Source organism: Malus sylvestris, chromosome 16 (assembly GCF_916048215.2).
Source record: "Malus sylvestris chromosome 16, drMalSylv7.2, whole genome shotgun sequence".
Lineage (NCBI taxonomy): Eukaryota > Viridiplantae > Streptophyta > Magnoliopsida > Rosales > Rosaceae > Malus > Malus sylvestris.
The window spans coordinates 10826933-10843298 of NC_062275.1; the positions used below are offsets into that span (position 1 = coordinate 10826933).

Genomic DNA, 16366 nt, shown 5'->3' on the forward strand with positions numbered 1-16366 from the left:
CATGCATGCATTGCATACACATATGTTTCGTTTGTTAATTAGTATATAGAATATTGTTAATAGCCGTCATTTGCTAACCTGGAAGTATAATTGTTTTCAAACATAACATTCAAGATTCTTAAACATACTAATATATACGAGCTGTGAATATTTAGGTTTATCCAATGTCTCAACTGTAAAAGTTTTAAAGTTACAATCATATTAAAAGGTGGGATTTGAGCTAAATCACATAATGGGTCAGCTATAATTTGTTACAAAACACATTTTTTGGATAAGTCAAACGTAAAACCCTCCACTTATAAGTGGAGAAAGATACCACCAAACCATCGTACTAGTGTCATTTAGCGTAAAACTTTAATAGCCCTAAACCCACACACATTCCCGAAAGACAAAAACTTACAAAGCGTTGACTTAAAGTCTCACCACTTCCTTTTATGCAAACAAAAGAACTCGTTAATCAAGAGATCATCCTATAAAGCATTCTCTTTAGTGTTTACTTCCTCAATAAGAGAACAATTAGGTCCACGCATGTTGCTTAAGAATCATAATCTCTGAGACAAAACCACATGGTAACATAGCTAAGCCAACAGAGACAAATATCATTATTTCCGGAGCCGTGTACAAACAGATATATTGAGCCCACATGTATTTTCCCAGTTCCTACAACTCTGGACCACCTTGAAGCACTTTCTCTTTTCTTTTACTACGCATTTTTGAGTTAATTGATGTATCCATTCCCATTCCCTTTAAATCTCTCACCGATGATATCAATTGCGTGAAGCTTTCTGTTGAAAACGACGTTCTTAAGTTAATTAGGGTTTGTCAAAGGCCTTCACAGCCACAAATTTTAGAGATGATGAGATTAATAGATTCTAAACTTAGCTATTAATTAAATGTGTCATGTCTTTCTAGTTTTTATGCCCTAAATTGTGTAGAAGATGATTCCTACCCGTAACACATAAACTAAGTGCCCTTGTTGGTGTTCCACATTTGAGTTATATGATGAGATATTACTTAGTACTTGGATTATATATGCCATTGACTCGTTGTACTTATCCTGTTTGGTTAGGTTGGTATATTTGTTCATATGCTTACATAATTAGGGTTCTTTAATTCATGTCATGTTAACAAATTAGATTAATTAAGGAAGGCAAACTTGATTACGAACTACAAAGCCATACGACATGGGTACCTTCCTGGTCCTCAAAATAATTGAGGTTGATAAACTTCTTCCATAGAAATTAATGAGTCTTCAAAATTTTTCGTGTACATTTGTGATAAGCAAAGATGATTTTCTTCCATTTAGCACTCGGTTTTGTGAGAGTTCACCAAAAAAAGATCGTAAATTTTTCAACAGCTTTGTGCATTTGTGACTTATGTTACAAATTCAGCACTGGGTTTCAATGATATATAAGCTAATACGAGCGGTATTTGGGAGGGGAGATTCAGAACGAAACTACATATATATGAAGAGAAATATACCTTTTTTAAACAAACTATAAAGGAATGAGGATTCAAACTCGAGACTTCAGGTGTAACGGAGAATGCTCTTAACCAATTGATGAGCTACAAAACCCTTACTAAACAAAAATGTACTTAAACCTAAACCATATACGATTAGATGCGTGCATGACTTGTACATATTGGAGCATGCATGATCTTTATATGTCCAGATTCTTGATCACCTGTCATATATATTGGATAAAGCCAAGTACATACTTTTGTTCCGTCATGAACATTTAACAGTGGACATGCTATATATTTTGCTAAAATTATTGGCTAAATGCGCGCCCAAACATGCGGAACTTGACGATTCTTCTTGTTACTACTCCATTGTCTTGAAGGGACAGAGTTGAATAAGAAGCATGAATGTCAACGTACGGCGATGTGAAAGTTTGAAGCCATTAATAAACTTAAGGTTTGGAAAGGGATGGCTAAGAGACGAATAGGAATAGCAAGCAAATTAACTGCTAGTTGATAAATACAATGCAAAATGCATTATTTAAGATAATGCGAGTTTCATAACAAGTTTCACATCAGTCAATGGTTTAAAATTGTGCACGCACACATGAATACTAAATGGTGGATGAATTTTTTATTTTTTTTTTCATTGGAGAGTTTTTAATTTTATATATAGTCTACTCTAGTCATGTATCCACCTACCCCGTTCTCACAACTGGGTTAACCTTAGTGGCTTAAAGAATTACAACAGTGGATTTTTTTATTTTTATTTTTAGGAAATTAAGGATGATAATGGATTAGATGACTCAAGCAACAAATAAGGTTTGGTCATTGGTATATCAAAGTAACCTTATAATAATAGTGGATCATTTGTTGACTGTAGTTATTTTCCGATTGTTATAATAACAGCACGCTATGTGATATTATCAATCAACTCATTTTATAACACGTGTATTTACTACACGTAAATTTTCAAACACCTCATAACTGTGTAACCATCAAACTCAAAAATTTATTCATTGGTAAGACACCTCCAACTTCAAATACGTGGCTGATGTGCCATGCTTTGCCTTCTAATATCAAAACTACAACTGTATGATGTACATGCATAACGATTTATACCAACTCTTAATCAAAATAGGTAAATGTAGATTTACGGGTTAAAATTATCCCACTAAGTTTATATGATTTAAGCGTAAACAAAGTGACAAGTGTGTTAGAAAATATTGATCTTCTTTTAAACTAAACAATGATTATTAACGAGTTTTAGCAGCCTAGTGCCTTGACTGGAAACGCAAGTTAAAATTGTTTATGCATTAATATACACGTAAAACACGGGTCAAGCAGCAGCTGAGTTTGATCATTAATCTTTTGATTATTCATTTTTTAATTACTACACAATTAGTGGCATCCGGCATAATTAAGTACGAATGTAAATGGAATCACTGCTTACGCCATCAGTGACGGTTTTCAACATGAAATTTACTTATTTTACTTAAAAAGCACTTGGACAATTATAGACTTAGAGAGTGGATTACTTATTTAAACACAGAATTGTCTTAACCACCAAGTTTGCTTGGCCTAGGGTTAAAGCTTTCATGTGCTTCTCTAAAGGTAACAAGCTCCATTCCTGAATTGAATAATAAGAGCATGAGGACTTGTATGGCATGGGTAACTGGTGACAAGTTATGTTAATAATATAAATACATGTGGAGAGAATTAAACACATGTACACCGCTACAATGACGTCATGCGCGAATAATACAAAGACACATGAAGAGAAATTAACACATGTTATTGTATTATTGACACATGTACAACACTACAATAATGTCAAGTGCCAATAATATAAAGACACATGAAGAGAAACTAACACATGTTATTGTATTATTGACACAAGATGCTACTGTAACGGTGTACCTGTGGCACAAATTCCTCTCCATATATCGATAAGTCTAATTTCAATATGAATCTATAACATATCATCTTTCATATACATTGTAGGAGCACATGTCGAGACAAATTTACGAGCCATTTGGCATTCAATTTGGAAATAATTAATAGTTTTTATATATATCGATGAGTCTAATTTCAATATGAATCTAGAACATATCATCTTTCATATACATTGTAGGAGCACATGTCGAGACAAATTTACGAGCTATTTGGCATTCAATTTACGAGCTCATTAATTACAAAAACAAAAAATTGGAACAAAAGAATACAAATAAACTCTAATAATGTTAACTAGTACACTGTTAGGTGTTTCCCTTGAATAATGTTTAAGTAACCAATTATGATCTAAACTTTTGATTATCAATTTATGTAACGCATGCTGTGGCAAATTCTTATTTGTTACGAGTAAATGCAAAGAAATTCTAAGATACGATAACACTCATAAAAGGTGTGACTCCGAGGCCCCCTATATGTAAGAGCCACCCGTTGTGAGTATGTTTTTTCATACAACACCCACATCAAAGAAGTATGCCTTAGCAAAACTCAAAACAAAACTCAAAGCAAAAGGTAGGAATAATAGTTAGTGCCTTAAGTACTGTCTAATTGTATTTCTCTTTACCCGTCACTTCTCTTTCCAGAAATGCCCAACCAAATTGGACTCTGATTAGCCCATTAATATGTAGGTTAGCCCAAATCTCTCTCGCCCTAATGTAACGATCAGTCTACACAAACTCCTCGTTTCCGTCACTCCTCCTATTGACGTTACAAATTTTGAGCCCACTAAATCCATCACACTTGAAGGCCAGAGAAGCCCCAATTTTATCAAAAGGCCTTAACTGATTCAAGCCCAATATTCTTGGCCCAAATCTGAAGTCAGCTTTCTAACCCCAACGTGCAAGACTTGTTGGCAGACTTTCTGGTCAAAAACCTCGACCAACTCCCACGCACGCGTTCCGTATAGATTTTCCTCCGTCGCTGTTGGAACCTCGCCTCTTCGCCAATCCCAACCCTCCACGTCATCCAAAACAACAAACCCGCAAACGCGGGCTTTTTCGATTTCCGCACGTTGTTTAATCCCAACGACCGGGATGGGTCCCCACAACTGACCTACCGGATCCCTTTCCTATAGCTGCTAGAAAGACAAAATTACCCTCGTTGGAACATCACCCTTTCCTCGATCACATACCTAACTCAGCACGTGCAGGGGTATATTTGTAATTCCGTGGCCAGCTACCATCTATCTTTGACCTTTCCGTTGGTTATAAAAGCGCGGCTTTCAACCGACTACACATTCTTCAGACGCGCTCTCTCTCTCTCTCTCTCTCTCTCTCTTCTGTTCGTCGCATTCATCATTCAAACTCTTCGCCCAGATCAACTGTAAGTAACGTCTACTTTCTATTTTATTTTCTATTAATTTTAGCTTTAAATTTCTGAAAATTTATAAGATCCAAGGAATTCATCGGATCGAACTCTGTTTTTCTGATTTTTTTCGAGATTAACAGAGCGGTAATTACCAAAATACAATCCAAATTTCTGTTTTTTGTTTTTGTTTTTAAATTTTTAAGAAAAAAGTGGAAAAAAAATTGGTGTATTTAGTGATTAGTGTAAATATAGATAAAATGAGTAGCAGCAATTGTATTGGAATCTGTACCGTGAGGCCATGTTGTAGAATTCTCATGGGCTATGGCTATAGAGGTTCTTCAATTTTCGGTTCTGGGCAGCCGAAATTGAATAGAAAAGTTACTGGTAATTTGTGGAAATTGCGATCGAGAAGTCACGATCGTGGCTGTAGTTCTCAGATTGGAGGGTGCATACGTGTAATTGATCCGAATCAGAGAGATTTTAGTGTTTTTGATTCGAATTGGGGGCGGTCTAGGGTTTATACGGCGAGTAGCCGTGTTGGTTGTGGAAGTGGTAGTAGTAGGAGAAGGTGTGTTTTAGTGATATCGAATGTAGCGTCGGATATTAAGAACCATTCAACCTCGGTGGAGACTCAGGTAAATGGGAAGAGCTCGTTCGAGAGTATTTACATTCAAGGTGGCTTGAATGTGAAACCTTTAGTGATAGAGAGGACCGAGACGGATCGTGGTGATTTAGTTAAGGATGAAGAGTCTAGGGTAGAGGTAAATAGCTCAAATGTAAATGTAAATGTAGGTAATTCCAAGGGTTTGAATGACAATAAGATTGAGAGAGAGCTGTCTGATATTGAAAAGGAGGCCTGGAGGTTACTTCGAGATTCCGTTGTTAGTTACTGTGGGACTCCGGTGGGAACTCTTGCTGCTACTGATCCGGCTGACAGGACACCCCTCAATTACGATCAGGTCTTTATTCGAGATTTTGTCCCATCTGCACTCGCTTTCTTGCTCAATGGGGATGCGGAGATTGTCAAGAATTTCCTGCTTCACACTTTGCAGTTACAGGTAATGTCACAAGCTTTAACAGTTGCGTATAATGTTACATTAAATTCATTAGTTTTTTAATCTAATTAGTGGAATATACATTTTTCATGTTAATCATATGGTTCTGCAGTTTAAAATGCAGTTTCTTTGTAATAATTAATACATTTTATCCATAAGTTGGGCATTAAAGGAATTAATAACATTAACTAAGTTGATGTTGTAGAACTCAAATGGAATAACGAGAAATGTGCTTATTGAACTGTCTGACGTAAAATGAAAGAGTTTATATTCAACCAAGCATTTAAAAGTGCAAAAGTTATTATGAAATTGAATCAGCAAATGAATCTGGTATCACTGAGATCACTGATCTGAATTCCTACACATTTCCTTTTGCCTTGAAAGTCTCTGATGACAAATCTAAGTTAGTTTTGTGCGTATGAACTATAATTTCCGACTAAGACTTTTAAACAACTCTTGGTGTTAAGTTAACACGGTAATGCTCAGCCTGAGAGTCTAAAACAACTTTTGGTCCTGTTAAAACGGTAATGTTAATAATTATTCTTCTTCCCACAATTTTTTTTTCCTACACCAATGCTAATGCAACCTTGTTGCTAGACTTTTGAGATTTTGTATATGATCTCTTGGTTTCCTCCTATTAGCAGATTAAAGTAGTTTAATTCTTCAATTGATAGCCAATGACATCTGTGGTGATGTAAGAATAGAAATGGGCATACTGTTCAAAATTCAAATATATTTTGGTAATCTGGTTCCGCATTGAGCATTGGCTCCCTTTTGTGACAGCTCATTAATTGTTGTTTGGTCATGTGTTAGAGCTGGGAGAAGACAGTGGACTGCCACAGCCCTGGGCAAGGGTTGATGCCGGCAAGCTTTAAAGTGAGGACTGTTCCTCTTGATGGAAACCCTGGAGCATTTGAGGAAGTTTTAGATCCTGATTTTGGTGAATCAGCAATCGGTCGTGTAGCACCTGTTGATTCAGGTAATTTAAAATTATTTGCTGGTTACTGTGACATATAAAGTACTAGTTCAGTTAGATTAGTGTTGCTGCATAGATCACTGGTGCTCAACTGCTGCCTATGTTTTTCTTGTTGTCCATTTTTGGGTTGGGATAACTGCTGCGTACGTGATGTTCAATAAACAAACCTTCTCGTTATATATTTGGGGGGAGGGGGAAAAGTTGGAGAGCATAATGACATTACAATCTTACAGTTGGTATTGATAGTATCTGATTTATATTAGAATTACTTTTGACAGGGTTGTGGTGGATTATCTTGTTGAGAGCTTATGGAAAGATCACAGGTGATTATGCATTGCAAGAAAGGGTGGAGTTCCAGACAGGCATAAGGCTGATTCTTAATCTGTGTTTAAAAAATGGATTTGACATGTTTCCGACCCTGTTGGTCACTGATGGGTCCTGTATGATTGATAGACGGATGGGTATTCATGGACACCCTCTTGAAATCCAAGTAAGTTTGAAAATGTACAAATGTTTTAGTTCCTTTATACATGTCATATCCTAGGCTTCTAGCTGGTTCTCTTCTACGTTGTTCCTTTCTATACAAGAGTCACACCATCGGTTGAGTCCAATATTTCTTAGGAGAAAACTGAACTCCTAACTATCATAGTGTCCCCTCGGGGAACAGTTGCTTATATTGGTTAATTAATAAATAAGATAGAATACTAGCCCTCTGTTTACCCCCTTATTTTGCTTGCTTCTCTGGTTTATACTTTACTTAACAAATCTGGTTATACAGGCTTTGTTTTATTCAGCTCTACGATGCTCCCGTGAAATGCTCATTGTCAATGACGGGACAAAAGATTTGGTGGCTGCAGTCAATAACCGACTTAGTGCACTCTCGTTTCATATCAGAGAATATTATTGGGCGGATATGAAGAAGATTAATGAGATTTATCGTTACAAAACGGAGGAATATTCCACAGATGCCGTCAACAAATTCAATATCTATCCAGATCAAATTCCATCTTGGTTAGTTGATTGGATTCCTGAGGAAGGTGGTTACCTCATTGGCAATCTGCAACCTGCGCATATGGATTTTAGGTTCTTCACTCTTGGAAATCTTTGGTCCATTGTATCATCCCTCGGTACCCAAAAACAGAATGAGGGCATCTTGAATTTGATTGAGGCCAAATGGGATGATTTCGTAGCTCAAATGCCCCTTAAAATTTGCTACCCTGCTCTGGAGTATGAAGAATGGCGAATAATTACTGGTGGTGACCCAAAAAACACGTGAGGCTCGCTAAATTTTATTCTCTTTGTTACTCATGTATACCTCATTGTTCTGCAAATCTTCTGACTACAAGCTCTTCTCCCGGTTGAATTTATTGCTTATGCACTTATTGTGTCCACTTGTAGGCCTTGGTCATATCATAATGGCGGATCTTGGCCAACCCTCCTATGGCAGGTAATGTCATAAAAGCACTTTCTTTGGATTTTTCCACTTTCTTTTTGGGTTTATTTTGCAGAGGTGGTCCAGAGGGTTATTCTGTGCACCTATCGATTGTCCTTGGTTCTATATATTCTGTATAGCATGTGCTGCAACCGATTTTCTGATTTCTGTAACTGTGTCTTCTATAATTATCTTAGTTCACATTGGCTTGCATCAAGATGGGGAGGACAGAATTAGCGCAAAAGGCAGTTGCTTTGGCAGAGAAGAGGCTTTCTATGGATAACTGGCCCGAATACTATGACACAAAAAGCGGGAGATTTATAGGCAAGCAATCCCGGCTTCACCAGACATGGACAATTGCTGGTTACCTAACCTCGAAGATGCTTTTGGAGAACCCCGACAAGGCATCATTGTTGTTTTGGGAGGAGGATTATGAACTTCTCGAGACTTGCGTTTGTGCTCTCAATAAAACTAGTCGAAATAAGTGTTCACGCTTTGCTGCAAAATCTCAGGTTGCGGTCTAGTGACGTACGGTATCTTTGTGCTCGGTGCTTGTAGGCAACTAACGAAACCCTGGAAGATGATTCAATCTAATATAATTGGCATTAGAATTTCTCTAACAGCCAGCGCCCAGCAGGCGCGACATGCACATTCTGTCGAACATTAATCGAAGTACAGACTGATTGTAGTTAAAAAGGCTGAGTTTTAGGAGAGCCTTTTAACTCGCGTCTCGTTGTATGTTGTTGAAAATTTACATGTATTACGTTGGTGAAAATGTAACCAATTTGAACGGCGTTTAGCCATTTACTTGATTTAGCAACTTAATTTTCTTGTTTAATTTTTACGCGTCTAAATTAGATTTTATCCGATCGAGTAGACTTCCTATTACCATGACAATTATTAATATCATTGCAAATCACATGAAAAATGAAACTTTTGAAAGAGAAAAAAATCCTCACCGGTATTGCAATTTATTAATAGCATTGCATTATCGGCGAGATTTTTTTTTTTTTTAAAGACTTCAGATTTTTACAATGAACGGAGTTTATAGGAGTTTTTTTTTTTACTAACCTAACTTGATTTAATTTGATTCAACATTATTCAAATTTTATATGAAAGTTGATTTTTAGCTCGAAACTTTAGGAAAGCTAAACATATAAAATAAAAATAAAAATAAAGATTTTCCAGAAATTAGAGTGGCTTTTGCTTTCCTGATGAATATGGAGGACGATTCTTTCTTCTTCTAATCCCTCTCTCCTTTCCTCCCCCTCATACTTAAACGGTTACGGTTAAGTCATATCAATATCTCATATTGATTTTTTTATAAAGACAATAATATAAAAAACAATATTTGAGAAGAGGGAAGGAAAGGAGATAAGAATAGAAGGAGAGAGAATCCTACTCTAATGAGATTGGAGAATGCAGTTGGGGTCCACTAACCTTCTGTAGGGGCACACTCCCACACTAGTTTTTACCTATTTCAATTATTTCCATATTTCCACAAACCTAGAAATTGATTTTGATGGTTCTGGGTTGGATTCTTCCGCCCACCTTATTTACATCGGAAGCAGATTGTTTACCCTCCCATTACCATACCTTTCTCATCATTTCCTACATTGTGCGGTCACGGTTAAGCCACGTTAACATTTTATATTGATTTTTTTGTAAGGATAATAAGACATATTGATGTGGCTTAACTGTGACTGCACAAATAGAAGGGGATGAGAAGGGCATGGTAAAAAGAGGGCAGACAATCTGCCTCCATTTACATCAGTCTTTGGTCCTATATCTGTAACGATATTAAGCTCACTCCAGTCAAGCGGGAAATTTTTTACTCGTAATTGTCGATATATCTAAATATATATTATGTAGAGCTTACTTCATAATGTATTTCAACAATTTATTCGAACATTTTTTACGTTTTTTCTCAAAAATTATGTCTAATAAAAACCATTAAAATCCGGAATCATATCACCGTCATATTAAATGATACCTATTTTAGAGTTTCTTTGTAAAAATGTATTGGTCCAATATTTACATATGAATAGTGAACTAAAACATGGACAACCGATCCTTGAAAAAAGTTACTGTGTGCCCTACAAACTATATATATATATATATATATAGAACAGAAACTAAGTGTCGCAAACTCAAGAGGATATATCTCAATGATACATCAGAATCCCAACACATTGCCATATTTGAAGTGAAGATTAATACGGTGCGGTCTGGTCCATGGAGTAAGGTAGGAGAGGAAAAACAATCTTTAGTAGGTTACCTACCAAAGATTATCATTCGATGCCATGAGCTGGACCCTTGCACCAAAATAAAAGGGACCATGAGCTGGACTCTTTACACAGACTCCCACATGCATGCAGCACAAATTTTCTCCCTAGTGGACATTATGGACCAAGAAAGATATTTCAACCTTTTTTTTAGAAAATAAGCGAATACGTACATAGCTTGAAACCTGAGATCTCGATCCCCACAATCATTTTCATGGTGGGGTTTCAATCTCAAATAATAGAGCATACATCGGTTCACATTCGCTATAAAACGTTTGATGTTTATCTTGTCTTTCAATTAAATAAAAGAAAGATAATATCAAAAAACACATTTACGACAAGAGTTTGATTCTTTATCTCTACTTTCTTCTTGTTTAAAAAAATAATAATAATAAAACCCGTAAATTTATTGAGCATAATTTTTTTTCTTTTCATTAATGACCTAATTAAGTACCTAAACATTTCCCCCATTTATAAGTACAAGGTCTATGACTTTCACTATGAGTAAGAAAAACTGCGTTAATGAAAAACAAGAAAGAAAGAGAGGAAAAAGTTCTTGAGTGGAATAAGCTGCTTAACTTCAGAATTTTCACTGTCCTATGTTTCTTTGTTTTTTTCTCTGTAACTTTTCATTGCTGCTCCTTAATCCATGAAGCATTCATCATTTGAAGAAATTCTGAAAAGATTAAGACGGTTTTCACCGAGGCTTAGAGAGAACGTGGTTTTCTTGTACTCAGCCCAAGTGAAGGGTTTGTAGAGCCGAGGCTTCTCCGGTGTGACCATTTCTGGAAGAACACTCAAACATGCGTTCAGGGAGGGAGCTGCAAAATACGCCATTGACAATCTAGACTTTGATGAATTGGCTAAGGCTCTATGTCTAACGCTCACAAATCTTCCATTTGTCATGGCCTTCAAAATTAAGGAAAAAATTAGTTAAAACACAATTCAACTAAAACACATTAAGAACTTATATAAGTCTGTTTGTCTCATCTCTATTATCGATATGATTAGAAGGTTCATATAAAGGTGTGTTAGAAACAGTTGTATTGATATCTATGAATCAGCAAACTTCTTTATCACCTTTAAGAAATTTGTACTTGGAAAAGCATGAAGTCAATCAACCCAACAAAAAGCTTCAATTCTGTATGACAAGTTGTTTTCATTTCACTTTTATCCAACCAAAAAGAATATCTTGAGACGTGACTACTTAATGAGAACTTTTCTTAGGTTGAATTGGGTTTTTTAAGAAGTTATGGAAAACCTACATTTAAATTTTTAAGAAGCATGACTACTCTTAAGGTAAGGTTTATCATTCTTCATGCCCTCTTTGTTCTACGGATAGATACATTAGTTGTTCTACAACATATATATATCAAGGATGATGCTATTTACACACTTATTTTTTACCTCACATAGCTTTTGTTAATTCTTGGTCATTGATCTTCTTCAATTCATTTTATTTGGTTACCGAAAATTGAGAGAGGTGTGTAAGAAGTAAAAACAAGTGTATGGATATCAATACACTATATCAAACACAGCACACGATGCGACTGTGAACTATTGATAAGTTGTAGGATTCACTTCCATCAGTGACTAACAACCACTCAATACAATTGTCAATTATTAATGAACTGTGAGATTATCAAGGACTCACAATCAACCGCATGCTTTAACAACTCTCAAAACAGTCAAGATTTATCCCACAAAACTCATTTGCAAAGGAAGTACTAGGACTACCCTAAACAAGGGCAACCAACTCAAAGGGAACGGAAGAGGATCCTCTCCTGAGCTTAGGATGGGGATCCTCTTGACCAAGAAATCCGGACCGTTCAAATTTAATCCAACGGTTACAATTATTATAACTTTTAGAGAACTTTATGTTTGAAGCCGTTGGATTAAATTTGAACGATCCGAATTTTATGGTCAGGAGGATCCCCATCCTGAGCTCAGGAGATGATCCTCTTCCAAAGGGAACATAAAGGGACTAGGTGTGTTATTACTTTGATTTTTCTTGGAGAAATTAAATTGAGTTGAAAGGAAAATTCACCTTGTTTTTGTGAGGTAGTCCCAACACTCCGTAAATGGCATGCGGTCCAACTAACGAAGCACTTTTCAGTTTCAATATGCTTCAAACATGGCTAGTCATCAATTACCCAATGGGCCAGACCCCCTAACTAAAGTCACACTCTGATTGGTTATGAACTGATATGCTGGGCCCTCACTTACGAGAAAATTTTAATTGAAATGAGAATATAAATGGTACATCACATGTTTTAATAAGAATAATAAGAAATTTTATTTTTTAAGTTATTAAATTTTTAACATATATGTCTTATTATTTATATAATAATGCATAATATACTACCCCGTACCGATCATATTAAAAAAAACTCTCCTCAATTACCGATAATGCAAAAGCTACGAGCAGTCAAAATTGCAGAGATTACTCAAATCAGTCTCAAAAGCTACGTGCAAAACCCTAAATTCCCAAGTCTGACTCAATCAATTCAAAGTCTTCTTTTTTAAGATTGTGATTATCATGACATATGAATATCTGGAGAGAGAAAATCAAGAGAGAGAGGGAGAATAGACCAACCTGCAACACGTCACCCACATTAACCCAAAAGGCCGTAGGGTCAGAGGGCACAGGGACCCAAACCCCATCTTGTGGAGAGATTTGGAGGCCGGCCACGTCGTTGGATCTGAGGAGGGTGAGGATCTGAGGGTCAGAATGCTCCCCAAACCCTACCTTGCCGATGTCGCTGCTTAAGGAGGAGGGTGACGTGTCCTTGTCCTTGCAGAAGTCCTGCTTGTTGTGCAGATGCGGGTAGTGATTGAGCCTGAAGACGGAGTCACTGTCGACACCCCTGATCAGCCTACTGAAGACTGATGTGTCAGGGACCCACAGTCCCTCACCAATCAGATCCAAAAGCTCACATGCCAAATCCCTTGCTGCTGCAATGTATCCACTTACTGCAGAACTGTTTAGACAATACCACTCATCAGGATATTCAGTACCCACAAACTAGCTTGCAGCACTTTCACTTGTTGCATGAAACCGACGGATCATGGAACAAATTCACCTTCATCGTAGGCGTTTTAGATTACTAAAACACGACATTGTATAAGATTCTTTCGACATGACTTGATGCTAAGTATTATAGACTGTTTCATGAAAGTTTATTTCCCGACTTGACTCCAACTTTCCGTTACCTTTGTTTTCTTAGCTTTTAAGTAACACAAAGTCTAAAAACTAGTCACTTTCTAACCCCATCCAGATATTCTGACTACGATGTATAAAATAAGGATAACCAAGAAAATAGATAAAAACGGGCAACTAATATAACTAAAAATTTCTTTAGGAATTGGGTATGAAATATACACGATAATAACAGGTAAATATAAGGAGTTATACAAACAGTTATACGACAAGTTCTCCCTTAATTCTGGAAGCTGTTTTCTTCTCCTCTATTTATTTAATTATTTGAGTTCTTTTTCAACACCCAAATGAACTGCTTAATTATTATTTATTTATTTATTTATATTTTATATTATATGATATGATTAGGCGCTCTTGATGTGCTGCTTCTGACTTGTCATTCTGATTCCCCAATTTTCATTACAATAATGGAACAACAATTTTGTATTCCATCTTTCTCCTTTCCGATTTCCCAGTTCAGTAATGGAAAATATGCTAGCTCTCTAATTTGTGTACAATCTTAGTAATCGACAGAGAAGAGGAGGAAGAGGAGTGAATGACTCAGTGAGTAAGTCTGTCACTGACAGCTTATCCCAGCATCTAGGAGTCGAGAAGAGGTCCCTTTGTTCCCTTGTTTTTTTTAGTGTTTGTTTTGATTTTAACAAGTCACGTGAACAACCAAATGGTTTCTTCTATTTCTTACTTTTCAATTTTATTTTGATTTTGATTTTGATTTTCCATACATATAAAATGGAGAGATTGTTATTAACATTCTAAATGGTTATTTGCACTTTTTATTCTGTAGAAAGTTATTATTATAAAGTGTCATTGATGACTCTAAAAAATAATTGCTTTAAGATTTGTGTAAAAAAAATGTATTTGAAATGAATTCGAATCATAAAATAAATTGGAAAGTTAGGAAATTATGAGAAAAAAACAAGATGAGGTTGTTAGATAAACTAAAATCATCAAGTTAGTTTGAATTTGAATCAACTTTGCAGCTGATCAGTTTATCTTCTTTTAAATAAGTTTATTGTGATAGAGATATGAGCAGGAGTAGGCTTAAAAAATCAAGGTTCGAAATCCGCATTTGCGACAAACAAAAAAATAAAGTTAACCCAATAATAGTTAAACAGAATTGCGTAAAAAGAAAAATATTGCATATGTTATAATTTTCTTTGAAAAAAAAACAAAGTAAATTGCTAGTTAATGAACAGTTCATCCCTAGACCTACACAAAATTGTTACCCTTTCCTGCGACCGTCCTTCATTTGAGATATTCTAGCTAAATTTTACGGGTCATGTACCACCTACCTAAAGAAAAAGTAACTAAAACCATAGAATGGAAACCCATTAATAACTACTGAAATAGCTAGAGAATCCTAGAGGGTAAATAATAAAAGTATAAAATCTAAAAACATGCAAAAACAAAATAAAATGTAAAAATTTGTAAAAACAACAAAATAAGAACAAGTACCTGAATTTTGTAGGCTCATTTGAGATGGTTTTGGATCTTTGAGCTATAGAAATTGGGTTTGTGTTGAAAATAAGGTACTCAACCTCTCCCATATCACCACTGAAGCCTATGTTCTTACAGCCATAGCCAAAGGGATCGGAAGGTCCTGCTCTTTGCTTCTCGGACACTGGTTTGGCAAAGAAGCTGAGGCTTTGCTCCTCCACTGTGGATATAATATCTTTTGGGACGCCATGGTTGATGACTTTGAAGAAACCATAGTCCTCACAAGCTTTGACAATGAGTTTTCTCACTTGAGACCTCTCGGCTGAGAGGTCTATGATGGGGAGATCAACGGCCAGGATCTTTTCGTTGCTAATTGGGTTTGGAGGTGCCACCACCATGGTTAATAATCTAAGAGATGTGGGTGCAGAAAACTAAGAAGAGAAGATGGTGAATAACTAAGTGTATCTGTAGTGTTTTTGTGTGAAAGAGAGAAAAAAAAGAAGAGGGAGTTTTTTGTTCAAGGGAAGTTTGGAGAGGAAGTGAGATGTAATGGGGTATTTATGAGAGAGAGAGAGAGAGAGAGAGAGAGAGAGAGAGGATCTATGCAAGCGGTTGGGATTATCCTTAAACAAAAGGATTACTTGGGGATTCAGGAACCATAGACTTTTGGGTGAAGTACAACCAGCAAATTTCTCTGGTCGTTTACACATAGCAAATTTCTGTCACACAAGAAGGTTAGCTTAAGTTACTTATTGTGCACTCTTCCTTGACTAGGTTTTCTTTCCTATTTTTTATTATTTAACTTATTAGGTTGGGTAATGCTAAGGAGATTATATTTGTTGATAAAATTTTGAAAACTTAAAGACATAGAAGTTGATGATTGGTTTATTATACTTAAACGTTGATAAACACGCTCATTCCTATTAATATTAATAATACATCATTTAGTTTACAAATTTTGTCTCGAAATTTAATTTCCCTAGTATTACCCTATTCGGTTTGTAGGATCAATTTTACTCAGAGGTATTAAATATGATTCACAACAAACACGAGAATCTATATTATGCATCGTAATATTGAAAGCATGATTATCTTTTTTTTAGTCAAAGAGAAATAATTTAACGATATCTAATTATGAACTTTTATAGGGTGGTGCTATCTGCTACACACTTAATTTTACTT

At 35.9% G+C, this 16366-nt stretch overlaps 2 protein-coding genes across 2 annotated transcripts; one reads left to right on the top strand and one right to left on the bottom strand.

Moving 5' to 3' along the window:
- The first annotated feature begins 4716 nt into the window (after nucleotides 1-4716).
- LOC126607634 (alkaline/neutral invertase A, mitochondrial) lies at nucleotides 4717-9080 on the top strand. The gene is made up of 6 exons (XM_050275304.1): nucleotides 4717-5837; nucleotides 6648-6813; nucleotides 7089-7300; nucleotides 7589-8082; nucleotides 8209-8257; nucleotides 8440-9080. The coding sequence occupies exons 1-6, from the start codon at nucleotides 5037-5039 to the stop codon at nucleotides 8764-8766; spliced, it is 2049 nt and encodes a 682-aa protein (XP_050131261.1). The 5' UTR covers nucleotides 4717-5036; the 3' UTR covers nucleotides 8767-9080.
- A 1836-nt stretch (nucleotides 9081-10916) lies between these two features.
- LOC126606514 (gibberellin 2-beta-dioxygenase 2-like) lies at nucleotides 10917-15790 on the bottom strand. The gene is made up of 3 exons (XM_050273902.1): nucleotides 15203-15790; nucleotides 13124-13508; nucleotides 10917-11436 (listed from the first exon to the last, which is right to left on the bottom strand). Exons 1-3 carry the CDS (start codon nucleotides 15580-15582, stop codon nucleotides 11170-11172), a joined length of 1032 nt encoding a protein of 343 aa, XP_050129859.1. The 5' UTR covers nucleotides 15583-15790; the 3' UTR covers nucleotides 10917-11169.
- Nucleotides 15791-16366: the final 576 nt, after the last annotated feature.